At 40.4% G+C, this 14,106-nt stretch overlaps 1 protein-coding gene across 2 annotated transcripts in view; it reads right to left on the minus strand.

The window, feature by feature from the left end:
* Positions 1-11,023, minus strand: part of SSH2 (slingshot protein phosphatase 2) — a 253,270-nt gene extending 242,247 nt beyond the window's left edge. For both annotated transcript variants that reach the window (XM_039252544.1, XM_039252533.1), the window contains exon 1: positions 10,794-11,023. In XM_039252544.1, coding sequence (XP_039108475.1) covers positions 10,794-10,856 — 63 coding nt within the window. In that variant the 5' untranslated portion in view covers positions 10,857-11,023. The remainder of the gene's footprint in view (positions 1-10,793) is intronic.
* Between the last annotated feature and the right edge of the window lie 3,083 nt (positions 11,024-14,106).

Below are 14,106 nucleotides of genomic sequence, written 5' to 3' on the forward strand. Positions count from 1 at the left end.
GCGAAGATGTGGAGAAATGGGCATCCTCCTACACTGTTGGTAGGAATGTAAACTGATGCAGCCACTCTGGGAAACAGTGTGGAGGTTTCTCAAATAATTAACAATAGAACTCTCCTATGACCCAGAAGTAGCACTGCTAGGATCTACCCAAAGGATACAGGAGTGCTGATGCATAGGGGCACATGGACCCCAATGTGCCCCAAGCAGCACTTTCAACAATAGCCAAATCACGGAAAGAGCCTAAATGTCCATCAACTGATGAATGGATCAAGAAGATGTGGTTTATCTATACCATGGAATACTACATAGCAATGAGAAACAATGAAATCTGGCCGTGTGTAGCAACGTTGATGGAACTCGAGGGTGTTATGTTGAGAGAAATAAGTCAGTCAGAGAAAGACAGACACCATATGTTTTCACTTATAAGTGGATCAGAAGAAACTTAACAGAGGACCACGGAGGAAGAGAAGGGGAAAAAATAGTTGGGGAGAGGAAGGGAGGCAGACAGGCAAACCATGAGAGACTCTTGAATGCTGAGAACAAACTGAGGGCTGATGGGGGTGGGGGAGTGGAAGGGGGGTGATGGGCATGGAGGAGGGCACTTGTTGAGATGAGCACTGGGTGTTATATGGAAACCAACTTGACAATAAACTATGAAAGAAAAAAAAGAAATAAATAACATATCTTTCATTTTCTTAGCTGCCAAGATCTTTTGCTCCTCCATCTTTTCCAATTACTGTTCCACATTTCGTATCCATTATTTCCTTTGGAAGTATTATCTTCTTCCTTGTACACATTTGGTTTTGCCTATCCCATTGCACTCACTATACAACTTTCTTTGGTTATACATGCTTAGTTTATAGCTGCCTTCCCCCACTAGACCTGAAAATTCTGACAAGGATAATGCTTTATATCATCCCACAGTGCCTAAGAAGGCTCTCAGATGAGTTTATCAACTGCCAAGGCATAAGCAGCAAAATGACACAAATCACAGTGATTCAAACTAAAGAAGGGCAAACATGAAACAAAACGAGTTTAAAAAAAAAAAAAAAAGGAAGAAATTAAATATCACCCGGAAAGAGAGACTAACCCTAACATCCAGAAGATAATTTAGTCTAATAGTTGGTTTCTGAGTATGATAACCAAAGTTTAAATCCCAGATCTGCCACTCCATGCTGAGGGACTCTAGACATCCCTGTGAAAATCAGTTTCTTTATCTCTAAAATAGGAACAATAATGGTACTCCTTCAAATGGTTGTTGTGATGTCTGTTTGGCACTAAACCTAGTTTAGTGTTTCTACAGTATAAGACATTTGAAACGTGGTGGCTATTAGGACAGTTATACTTTAAAGTTTCTTGCCCCTAATTACAAATTTTAACAAACTCACTTTAAAGGAAAGACAAGAGAACATACACACTATATGAAAGGTAAAAGCAACAGCACAGATGTTACAATTCAGAAGAAATTATGTTTACTTCTCCGGCCCTATTTTCTGCACTTTGCAAGGCATCAGTGCTGTACTGCTTGTGGTTCCCAGTGTACATCTGCCATTTCTTAGCCTTGTGCTTTAAGTTCACGCCTGAGAATGCTTCCCTCCCTCCTGCTACTTACCTCTAGCCCTTTGTTTGCTGGCCAACTCCCACTATTTTTTTTTTAATATTTTTATTTATTTCTAGGAGAGAGACAGAGAGAGAGACAGCGTGAGCAGGGGAGGGTCAGAGAGAGAGGGAGACACAGACTCTGAAATAGGCTTCAGGCTCTGAGCTGGCAGTCAGCACAGAGCCCGACGCGGGGCTCGAACCCACAAACCGCGAGATCATGACCTAAGCAAAAGTCGGACGCTTAACCGACTAAACCACCCAGGCGCCCCAACTCCCACTCACTATTGAAGGCTCAACTAAGAAACCCTTGGTGGCCTTCTTTCTCTTCCTCAAGGCTTTTATCATCTGTGATTACTACACTGTACTCTGTTTATTTAATACCAATCTTTCCACTTATACTCTGAAAGCTTCCTGAAGCCAGGGACGAACTAGCTGCTGGATCTCCAACACTGGCATGAATGAATAAATAAATAGATATCGCTAGAATTGAGTATAGCCCAGGCTACAAAAAAGTACTAAATTACCTTTCTTTTTTTTTTTTTTTACAAATAGTTTATTGTCAAATTAGTTTCCACATTTTTTTTATTTTTTTTTTTTTACAAACAGTTTATTGTCAACTAAATTACCTTTCTTAAAAAAATTAAACAGCTTCATAAAAACTAGGCTGAAACACAGTATGCTACTTCTCCCCCTTTTGTTTCTAAGCATATCCTCTCTCATTCAGCAAGTGAAATATTTCCAGTCTTTCAGGAAATCTAGGGAACCATGGGACCTCTCACTACATTTCAGAGCCAAGATCACCTCACCAGACTTTCTCTTGACAAACAGGAAAATGATGGGCACTGTGAACAGCAGCTGTGCTGTTCCGCTGGGCAAGAAAATGCAGGGCAGTTTGTAAAAGTATCTGAAAAGGACTCAGTGCTAAGAACAAGAGGAAGAGAATGGATGAGGTTACCTGAACAAAATAGTACTCATAAAATATTTGCTGATTAACAAGATTCCTTAGGTGTCTTCCATGTATGTATACTTGAGCTCTGGCATATTTCAGATTGGGTAAAGGGTCTTATCAATAATCACACTGAGTTTTTTAAAATTATTTTTATTATTTTATTATTTTTATTTCCAATAATTTGGAAGTCATTCCCTTACTGTAGCTAAGTTTTTTTAATGAAAGCAAAGTGAAAAACATGGACATGTGAATGCCTACAATAGGCCAGGCAATGTGTAGCGAGCTAAACAGCAGGCATTTAACGGAAAAACAGTAAAGCTGTTTTTCTAAGCTGCTGGTACTAGGAATGGATATTTAATGGTGCTATATAGGAAGGCAGTTTGGGCTCTGCATGGTATCTTTTTCAGACTGCACATAACTTAGAACCTGCTTTCTCTCACTTAAAGCCAGACAGAAAGGACAAGAAACCTAAAGATACCTTTTGATTACCAAAGGCATGCCCTTACTCTGGACTTCCGATGCACCTGAGTCAAATTTTTAAAATCTAAGCTAGCTTAAGTTCATTGTCTGGTCCATCCACTTCTTAATAAATACTAAGTAATATGTGCTAAACTAAACTCCCGTGGGAATAGCAATGGAACACATTCTAGCTTATACTCCAATTTAGTATTTCCCAGAGGTGAAATTATACACCATTAGAAAAAGAAGCGATTGAGGGGCATCTGAGTGGTTCAGTCAGTTAAGCGGCTCAGGTCATGATCTCATCGTACATGAGGAGTGAGGCGCTCTGTGCCATCACCACTTGGGATTCTCTCTCTCCCTTGCTCTCTGCCCCCTCCCCTGCTGGTGCTCTCTTTCTCTCTCTCAAAATAAATAAACATTAAAAAAAAAAAAAGAAAAAAGGTGATTATTTCATAAAATGCGCTGAGACAAGTTGTTAACTATTTGGTACAAAATAAGTTTAATATTTACCTCATATCATGTGGTAAAATTAATTTCAGATGATCAAAGTTAAATATAAAAATAAACTATTAAAAAACTTAAGAAAATAAAGGTGAATATTTCTCTACTGAGGAAAATTGAACTAAGTAGAAAAACAATGGAAAAGCATACACAACATAGACTTTAGATTAATGGCATTAAAAATTTTTAAATGTCTATACATCGAAATGGATAAAACAAAATGACAAATGAAAAACCAAGGCAAATGTCCAACATAACAGAAAAAGGTTAATATTCTTGGTGCATAAAAAATATTTACAAATTAGGGGACCCTGGCAGGCTCAGTCAGTAAAGCATGTGACTTTTGATCTTGGGGTCATGAGTTCGAGCCCTACATAGGGTATAGAGATTACTTTTAAAAAAATTCACAAATCAATATGGCAAAAATAACTATCCATGGAGAAAGCTGGGTTAGTCATGTGAATGACTTACAAAACAGGGAATATAAAACATATAACAACAAATATTTGAAAAAAATGTTTAACCTCTGGAAAAAATGTAAATTAAAGCAATAAAATAGTAGTGGTTGAGAGAAAGATGTCTGGGGTCAGACATCAGGCCTATAACTCATTGTACTTGAGCAACTCATTTTACTTCTCTGAGTACCAATTTTCTTTGTAAAATAGGGATAATAATAATACCTAAACTGCAGAAGTGATGTAAAAATTAAATAACATACTGCACGTAAAGTAGTCAGCATAGTGCCTGGTACACAGTAAGTATTCAATGAACAATAGCACTTATTATAATAAAGAAAATGGATGATGAAGATGATGATGATGACGGTGATACTCAGGGCTACGGAGGGTACAGCACAGCCAACATTTTTATGCACCTGACCTCCAGCATATTTCACAGTTTGTCAACAAAGTTTGATTCAGCCTTTCTGGAGGACAATTTAGCAATAATGTACCTAAAGTCTTAAAGGTGGTCCTATTCTTTAGGCTTCTGGAAACAGAAATGCTTAAAAACAATGGAAGAACTCAAAATTGAAAAGACTGCTGAATAATACTATATCCATCAATTCATCCATCCACTGACCCGTATGTCCAATATTTTTGACCCTAGTGATACAAAATTATGAAAACAAACCTAGTCCCTAGCTTAAAGGTTAGCTGGGGAGATAAGCAGTCAAACAATCAAGTACATTAAGGAGATAAGAGCCATGATGGGTACGTACTATGGTGTGCATAGAAGGAGCACCTACCATAGTCTGGGAGTGGAGTCAGAGAAGCTTCCCAGAAGTGACATTTAAGCTGGGACCTGAAGGATGAGTAGGAATTAGTCAGGTAAAGAGATGAAGAAAAAGTGTTCCAGGTAAAGGAAACAGCATGTGCAAAAGCCTAGAGATCAAAGGGAGCATGGCATGTCAGCTTGACTGAGCAGTGTGCAAGGCAGGAACTTGGGAAGATACAAGGTTGAAGAGGTAAAGCAAGATTAGCTCATTAAAACTCTTGCTAGCGGGACACCTGGATGGCTCAGTTGGTTACGCATCCAACTTCGGCTCAGGTCATGATCTCGCGGTTTATGAGTTCGAGCCCTGCATTGGGCCCTGTGCTGACAGCTCAGAGCCTGCAGCCTGCTTCGGATTCTGTGTCTCCCTCTGTCTCTGCTCCTCCTCCATCTGCACTCTGTCTCTGTCTCTGTCTCTCTCTCTCTCTCAAAAATAAATAAAAACGTTAAAAAACATTTTTAAAAAGTCTTGCTAGCAAAACTCTAGAGTGTAGACTTTATGGGCAATACAAACAACTAAAAGCAAATAGTGCTAATAAATGAAGGGTTAATACTCATAATATATCAAGAGGGTACACAGGTTGAAAAGAATGACCAAATAGCTCATAAAATGGAAATAAAGGGTTACAGTGAAGGTTGCACAACTCTGTAAGTTTACTAAAAATCAGTGAATTACAAACTTATTAAAACAGGTTTATTTTAGGCTTTGGAGACTATACTTCAATAAAACTATCTTTTAAGAAAGTTAACAGAAACGCCTAATAAAGATCTGAAAGATACTCAACTTGTCTAGTAATAAAATATACATAAAACCAATGAGGTACTATTCTTTTTCTTTGAAAACTACTAATGGTTAAATGTGAAATTACAATATCCAGTGTTAATAAGGTTAAGAGAAATGAGTATTCTCACACTATCCTGGGCTGTGATACAGTAATTGTATTTCTTGAAATCTTAATAAATGTTCCAAAATCACTGCAGTGATTGCAATGTGATTTAAAACAATAAAAAAAAAAACTGGAAAAAATCAGATGTTTACCAATAATGGAATGGTTAGAATGGGTTATAACTGCTCAATGAAGTGATTTAAGTGATATAGCACTACATCTATGATTTATATCAAACTTAAAAAAACCCCAAATACATAAAATTATATATACAGCATTTCAGCTATGGTGTGTGTGTGTGTGTGTGTGTGTGTGTGTGTACGTACGTATATAAGTGTAGAACACATATGTTTAATTCTCTTTTCTGTGCTTTTCTATATTTTCTAAAATTTCCTACATTTTTAGAAATGTATTATTTCTACAGTGTAAGAAAGTTTCTAAAGCTGTCTTTTAAAAATTTAAAGGTATCACTTCTAAGTATTTATACTTCAGATCAGTTTCATATTTGCTATAGTCTTATCTTCTCTGGGAGAAAGATGTGGTCATATTTGAATATATATAATAAATAATTCAATAATATCTTATCAAGCATATGTGTCAATAAATTTCCTAATTAATTAGACTGTACATTATAAATATCAAAACTTCAGTGAAATTTGGATGGATGTCTAGTCAAAAATACAATTCAATCAATCCTGACTGCTTAAATGAAGACAAAACAAGATGAAGCCTCATCATGATTATTCAGGGTCATCATTACAGCCATATAATAGCAGCTCTGAGGGACCATTGGGTCTTAGAGAGGGATCTGTCCTCACATTAAATAGTTCATAACTGCTAATTTTTTTCTTATGCCAGCTATTTATAAATCATCATCTTCCTCCCTTACTATAAAACCACTATCATTTCCCAGAAGTATTAGCATCCTGTCTTTAGCAGCACTTGCCACATTTTCCTTTCCTTTTTTACTGTTGATAACCATTTAAGAGAAAGAAAACTAAATACCCAAGTTTTAAGAATTATGTGTAAACAAAGAGATAATAGGCTTCAAATAAGGGTATCACCTAGAAATGCTTTGCACGGACCTAGATGATTCTGTTCTAGTTACGGTTACAATATAAATGAACTGCAAAGAGTAGGAGTTCTTGATTGTATCTTAAGTCTTGATTCCTTTACTGTGTTGGCAGTCAAGTTCTCAGGATTAGAAACTCATATGCTGTTTCACACCACGGAAAGAGATGTGGACTAGGAGCCAAGGAACTTAGTTCTAGTGCAGGTTCTTAGACCAACCAGTATTGTAACCTTTAGCATAGTCTTTTAACCTTGGTACCTGTCCTGCATAACTTGTGAGATTGCTCTAGACTTAAATTAGATCACAAACACAAAAACACTCTGAAAAGTATAAAACACTATACAAAAGTAAAACGTTTTTATGGTATTTCATTGTGTTTATATGACCCTGGATCAACATAGGTATCTCTTTAGAAAATTCATACCAGAAAGAATGAAGGATAGAGATAATTCTTAAATTGCCTATTAATTAGGAAACATCTATTATCTTAGAAGAACAATACATTCCAAGACTTGGCATCTCTGATTCCTCCTCCCCTAGAGCCAGTCAGTTCCCAGGTGCTTTGTGTTTTTTCCATAATCCCTCACATCTGTGTCCCTTTCTTTCCACTACTAGTTCACATCCCCAGTTTAGGCCTTCATATCTCACAGCGGGGCTACCATAATAGCCTCTAACTGGCTCCACTCATGGTCTCCCTTTGCCTCTCTCAAATCCCTTTGGCCAATACTGCCAGATCAGTTTTCTTAAAACACCACTGTGATTATATCTGCTCAAAAACCTCTGAAGACTCTCTATTACCTTCTCCATCAAGTTCAGCCTCCTAAGATCAGCAGTCTCTGCAGTCCCAGCTTCCTTTTCACCTTTATCTCTTACTACTCTTCCAAAGAAATCCTTCCTCAAACTGGTGTAGTTAAGTCCTTCAGATATGCCTTGTACTTTTCTGCCTGTAAGTGTTGATAACATAGCTTTTCTCCACCTGGAATACTCCCTACTTCCCAGCTTCTATCCCAGCCTATAAATATTCTACCCATCCTTCAGGCCTAGTTTGAGATCCACCTACTATGTGTACTTTTCTTTGGAAAAGGAACAAAGGAGAAGATGGAATATCCTAAAGTTAGACAAATCTTCAACAGCTAAGTGACACTGAGCACATTCCTTAATGGCTCTTTGCCTCAGTTTCTTCATCTGTAAGATAGGGATAATAGCAATTTCCTTTGGACATACTGTGAGGAGTAAATGAGTTAATCCATGTAAAGCACTTGGCATGATGCCTGGCATAGACAAAAACCACAGAGATGTTAGATACTCTTATTACTCCTATTGCCAGTTGTGAATTTATCTTAATCTGAATTCAGACAATACTGGCCATTACAAACCAGCTATTCATATACATACGATATCATTTCTCTCACTCTCCTTTTCTACCCTCTCATCTCACATTTGTTCTTCCTGCCCCCTCCAAGACTATATATTCCTGACAGATAGGGTCAATGTCTTATACACCTTAGTATGTAGAATAACCACTCACACCCAGTAGATGATCAATAGCTTTATTTAATCCCCAGTGAATGATTAATGAAGAGCTGACAGTATTAACATGTCCTACATCTCCTACAGTGAAAAAGTAAAATAAAATGCTTAAAATTATTAATTCCAAAATCTAAATTTCCAGTCTCACAAAATTAAATTTCTCCTTTCATGGTTCTCTACTTCTCAAACAAACAACTTCACCTATTCACGCAGCAAGAGATGCAAGAGCATATGCAGATATGCAGCTCAGACAGCAGCCAAATATCAGAACACAAGAACCACAAGACAATTCAGCTAAACATAGCGCTGGATGAAGTGAAATAGGAAGACCATTTAAAGGGAAAAGCAACTGGCTTATCCGTCATACAAACACGACTGACTGACACACACACACACACACACCAGTCCCAGGATTCCTTTACACCCAGGGGCACATATTCGCAACTGAAATAACCAAGTTACTATGGTAAGTAGACATAGAAATATCAATCAGCTCAACAACTGAGCTTACCACATGATCAATTACCTATCTCAAAAGCGACTAATAATTAAGCTTTGGCTAATTTGGTCATATCAAGTAGTATGGCCTTACTGTATACTAATCATTCACCTCAAGGAACTTAGTATGATAACTTGATATATTTATGTTATTATTATAGCACAAACTGTTTTTAACAATGCCCAGGGAAAATGATGTTACTATAATACTGGTTTCTAGTGTACTTGTATGATTCTACTAACTCTCAGTTACTTTCTCAGCCAAAATCACACCTGGTGACCACCAACCTCAAAGGGTTTACTAGTAGAGAGAAGAAAGATGATCTGATGGAATGTTAACTTTCCAAAAACTAGCACAAAGTACTACATATAAGAATAAATTTTACTAAATTTCTATTCTATGACACTTGTCTTCGGAGGACTCTAAAACATTTTACAACCTTTGAAGAGCAGCTATTCTCAAATCACAAAGTCTTAAGGGTTGGAAAAGGCCTTAGAAGTCCCTCACTGCAGGAATTCTTTATACTAACTTCTAGGCAAAAGGTCCTCCAGCTTTTCTTTTAATACTTTAAGTAATGGACATTCACTATCTTTGCAAAGCAGTCCACTCCACTGTTACAAGATTCTTCTTCCTTACAATCATTGGAAATCTGCCTCCTTGAACTTTTACCCAAGGACCCTAGTTCTGCTCTCTGGAACAATACAAGTTAACCTCTGAAATTTAATCACTTCTAGAATTAGGATATAATTGTCAATCTGGTCACACAAAATTGAAAAGAAAGCTCAGGGGGAAAAGAAGAAACCACCACTATATAGAACAAAATTTTGAAATTCAGGAACCAATGTTGAAATCAGAAGTCACCATATTTTCAAGATATAAAAAGTCCACGCCTCAATGAACATATAAAGAATAACCTGATGTTTTACAGTGAAGGGTGGTAGTGTTTAGTGAATACCTTTTGGCAACTTGAAACTACTAAATCCACCAACACAGTTTTAAAAATGACAATTCTGTAGGAAGTTCAAGATGGCTTTTCCAATTGCTCATATTTTCATTCTATTTCCTTCTAAAACATCTGCATTTTTCTAAAGATCTCATTTCGCCCCACTGATGCAAATTTTATTTTTTAAATAAGTATTTTCAAGAACATAGGCTAAAAGAATGGGGTGTAAAGCGATGAGGGTGGGGCTAGGAGCCAAGTCAAAGAAGGGCCCAGCAGGAAAAGGCTGGTTATTGGGTATTTTCCTTCTGGAAGCATGCTCCACTGGCCTAGGCATCTGAAGCTACAAACATGACCCAAGAACAAGAATGATCATGAGCAATGAGGCATTAATACCTGTAAGATGTAAATGAATTAGCACTGGTCATCAAGCAGCGCCAGGTGCTTCAGAACTACTTAGAGGAAAGGTAAGAGGTCCAAGAAACGGAGACCTCTCTGCTGGAGAGGAAGGAAGAAACCAAGGAGCAACTACCAGCTCAGCAGTCCAATGTAGCCCCAACAGTACCAGAGCCCGAGAAAGACAGCAAGTGACTAGGGGGAAGGCATACACCCGGAGAGACTGAAGAAGGGATTGTGGTGTGCGAATACTGAACGAGTCCACGAAATGGGTGTAGGTATGGGGATGTGGTGTGTGTTAGGGGCACCGCAGGAGTCCCATGGTCCTCTCCCTGCAGCAGAGCTACTGAGGGTACAAGGAAGGGGGAGGGTGAAAAGCAAGAATGACTCATTCCCGAAAGGAAGTGTTCAAGCCGTAGGAAAGCATGCCACAGGGGTGGGGGGTGGGGGTTCGGGGGAAGGACTTTGAGAGCCAGGTGCCCAGAGTGATGGGGGCAAAATCCAACGTCCCGTAGGTCCCGCAGCTCGTCTTAAAGACGGGGGGTGTGGGGGTTCGCAGCAGCCGAGTGCCAAGGCCTGGGTAGCGGCGCGGCGCGTGCGCAGTGGCGCTCGGCGGGACCCGCTGAGGCAAAGCGGAGCTGCAGTGACAGAAGGGAGCGGAGCGGCCGCCGGGTGGGACTCACCGAGGCGCAGGGGCTGGAGGTGGTGCTGGGGGTAGGCGACCGCTGGACCGTGACCAAAGCCATCTAGGCGCTGCTAGGTTGTTCCGGGCAGGGCATTCTTGTCCTGAGTGTTGGGGGCGGGAGGGTGACGGAGCCGGGATGGGGAAAGGGGTGTGGGAAGGGGGTGAGGGGAACGGGGAGGAGAAGGAGGCCGCGGGAACGGCCGCAGGCTCCGCACCCACCACCGGACTCTAGCCGACTGACGCGCCGAACGGGCGGCTGGCGGGCGGGCGGGCGGGCGGCTCGGCAGCAGCGGGGCACAATGAGCGCTCCCAGTGCGCAGGCGCCACCTGTCAGCAACCGCCTCTCCCCTCGGCGCGCGCCGCCGCCTCGCCGTAACCCTTGAGTTGCCGGAAGCCGGCCGGTTGTTTGCGCCTCTGACCTCCGCCCCTTCCCGGGTTTCCTCCTTTGCTGTGGAATCGCGCGGTTCGCCGGCGCTGGGAGGCTGTGAAGTGGGGTGGGGGGAGGGGGAGGGGCCCCGGGCCTGGGAGCCGCTGGAGTCCCCTCTCCTGAGAAACGACCGTTTTCTGAGGTGGGGGCGCACCGCTTAACCGATCTTAGAGAAAGGAAACGGAGGTGAAAATCCTGAGGCAAACACGTTGTCTAGTGAGAAAGGACTCCCGGGGCTTCAAAGGCTTTCTCTAGGCGGGAGTGAGACTTACTGGACTTGAGACCCTCGTGGCGCGACGAGGAGACGAGTTTATCCCCCTTTGACCCGGCTCTCGGGGGCTTTTTCTGAGCTTGATCACCCTCTGTCTCAGAGTCCGTGTTTTATGATGAGACTTTATGAAAGAAAGAAAGCAGGCTTTTTAATCTTATACCTTGAGAAGCTTCATGGTACCCTCACGCTTCCTCTATTACCCTGGCCCCTGTCTAAGGACTCACTCATTCCTTATTCCTAAGGTGAGAGAGGCTGTATGAGCCCGGGAGGCCGAGAAAGCCGGGCCCACAGAGTTATAAGGGTCCAACCTGCTATCTACCTCCCACTTGCTTCCTGCTGAGAAGAAATTCTCTTAAATAGCATTTGCTCCTTGAGATGTTTTTTCTCCTTCGGCTCTAGATTTCATTATTTCATAGACATATGTGAAATGTAGGTTATTAAATATTTTACAGGAATAATCTAAAAGATAAACCGTCGGCATGGGACGGGCGGGTGGCTTGGTTGGTTAAGCATCCGACTTGGGGTCAGGTCACGATCTCACAGTTTGTTGAGTTTGAGCTCCACATAGGGCTCTGCGCTGACAACTTAGAGCCTGGAGCCTGCTTGGGATTCTATGTCTGCCTATCTCTCTGCCCCTCCCCTGCTTACGGCCTGTCCCTCAAAAATGAGTAAACGTAGGGGCGCCTGGGTGGCTCAGTTGGTTGGATGTCGGACTTCGGCTCGGGTCGTGATCTCAAGGTTTGTGGGTTCAAGCCCGGCATCAGGCTTTGTGCTGATAGCTCAGAGCCTGGAGCCTGCTTGGATTCTGTGTCTCCCTCTCTCTCTGCTCCTCCCTTGCTTGCTCTCTCTCTCTCTCTCAAAAACAAATAAACATTTTTTAAAATGAATAAACGTAAAAAAAAGAAAAAAGATAAGCCATCAGCAGACCATAAGCAAAGAAAGTAATGAAAAATCAAGATTTAAAAAGGGGGAGGGGTGGAATCTCACTATGCAAATAACATTGGTTATTTGCACAGAGAGAGTTGGCAAAGCTATTTCTCAATTTGAGTGGATGTTCTGGAATATACCACCATCTATATCAAAGCTGAGGAAACAGGCATTAAGGAGTTTACAGTTATTAAAGCCACCTCCTCCAGTTTGTCACTCAAACTCTCTTGGGTTTCATTGCTTCCTTTAAACTGACAGGGCTGTCATGTGCTCTTTCTGGCTGCTGTATGGTTAAGTGCCACTGGAGCCCTCTGTGCTGAGCCTTTGTTCTCTCCCTGGGGCTCTGCGGTTGAAATAATTAGCAGGGAGGTTCCATCAAGAATCAGACACTGAGGGTCCCTGTACTGTACAGTCCTGTGTAGAATGAATTGCAGAGAAGCCAGCTGGTAGGCTTTTGCCCCCTGGTGGTAGTCAAGAGTGCCTGCGAGACAAAAATTAAACAAAGATAATATGGTTCACAGATTAAACAATCTGACTGTGTTTTTCCCAGAGCTGCGAAGTAAACAGGAAAAGACAAGACAAAGTTCAGAAGTAAGAACTTTGAACCAATGCTTAGGAGACCACACAGGAAGCAATATGCATAGCTAAGAAATATACATAGCTGAAAGCTGAATGAACTCAAATGAAACATGTGGTTTATAAACCAAAGTATCGTTCTAGAAAAACTATTATATAAATCAATAGGTCTTAGTAATGTATGTTGATTTTCTTACTGACTCAGGATAGCAAAACTGCTTATCTACTTTTGTGTCAACACAATATTAAGAAATTCTTTTGGTAGATGGGAGAATTCCATTAATCTCCCAGTGCGAAAGATCACTACCGTAGGAGTCAGAAGACCTGGCTTCTGCTGTCTTCAGATTCTGTGTCTCCCTCTCTCCATTACCCTCCCCTGCACCTGCTGTCTCTGTCTCTCTCTTAAAAACAAATAAAACATTTAAAAAAATTTAAAAGAAGACCTGGCTTCTAGTTCCAATTCTGTAAAACCTTATGTAAATGGCTTAAACGTTTTGAGCATGTGTTTCTACAATGGAGCTCTAACTCACAGGATTCTTGTGATCAAATGAGATAATGCATGGTAAAGTGCAGTATAAACTATAAAGCCTTGTATGTAATTAAGATAACTTTATTATTCTTTGAAGTTTGTTCCAAGTTCAGTCAGCTTTTGCTGAATGTACCTATGTGTAGAAAATAGCATCAGGCAAAAAGGGACTAAAAAGGACTAAAAAGACATATGATTCATGCCTTTCTTACCAGTGAGAGAAGCAGACTAGTGGTCAAGAGATGTGTCATCTGTAGGAAGATATAGAACATCTCTGTTAAACATATCTGAGAAGACAAAATCCTAGTCAAAACTGGAATTATAAAAACAAGTTGGGATTATAAGGTACCCAGATTCACATTAAGTATTTGTATCAGGAAATTAATTTATTAATTTGCAGAGGAAATCTCTCTTCCTGGCATATAACCTTTTAAGGAAACTAAGATTTGGAAATTACTGGTCCATGTTCATTAATTTATTCACCATTAATTGAGAAAATACTGAGTGTGTATTATATAATAGACACTGTTTTAAGAACAAAATAAAAGTCTATCCTCAGGGGCTCAAAGCCTGTTAGCAGGGAA

Source organism: Hyaena hyaena, unplaced genomic scaffold, assembly GCF_003009895.1.
Source record: "Hyaena hyaena isolate Hyena2069 unplaced genomic scaffold, ASM300989v1 scaffold_10, whole genome shotgun sequence".
NCBI classification, from domain to species: domain Eukaryota; kingdom Metazoa; phylum Chordata; class Mammalia; order Carnivora; family Hyaenidae; genus Hyaena; species Hyaena hyaena.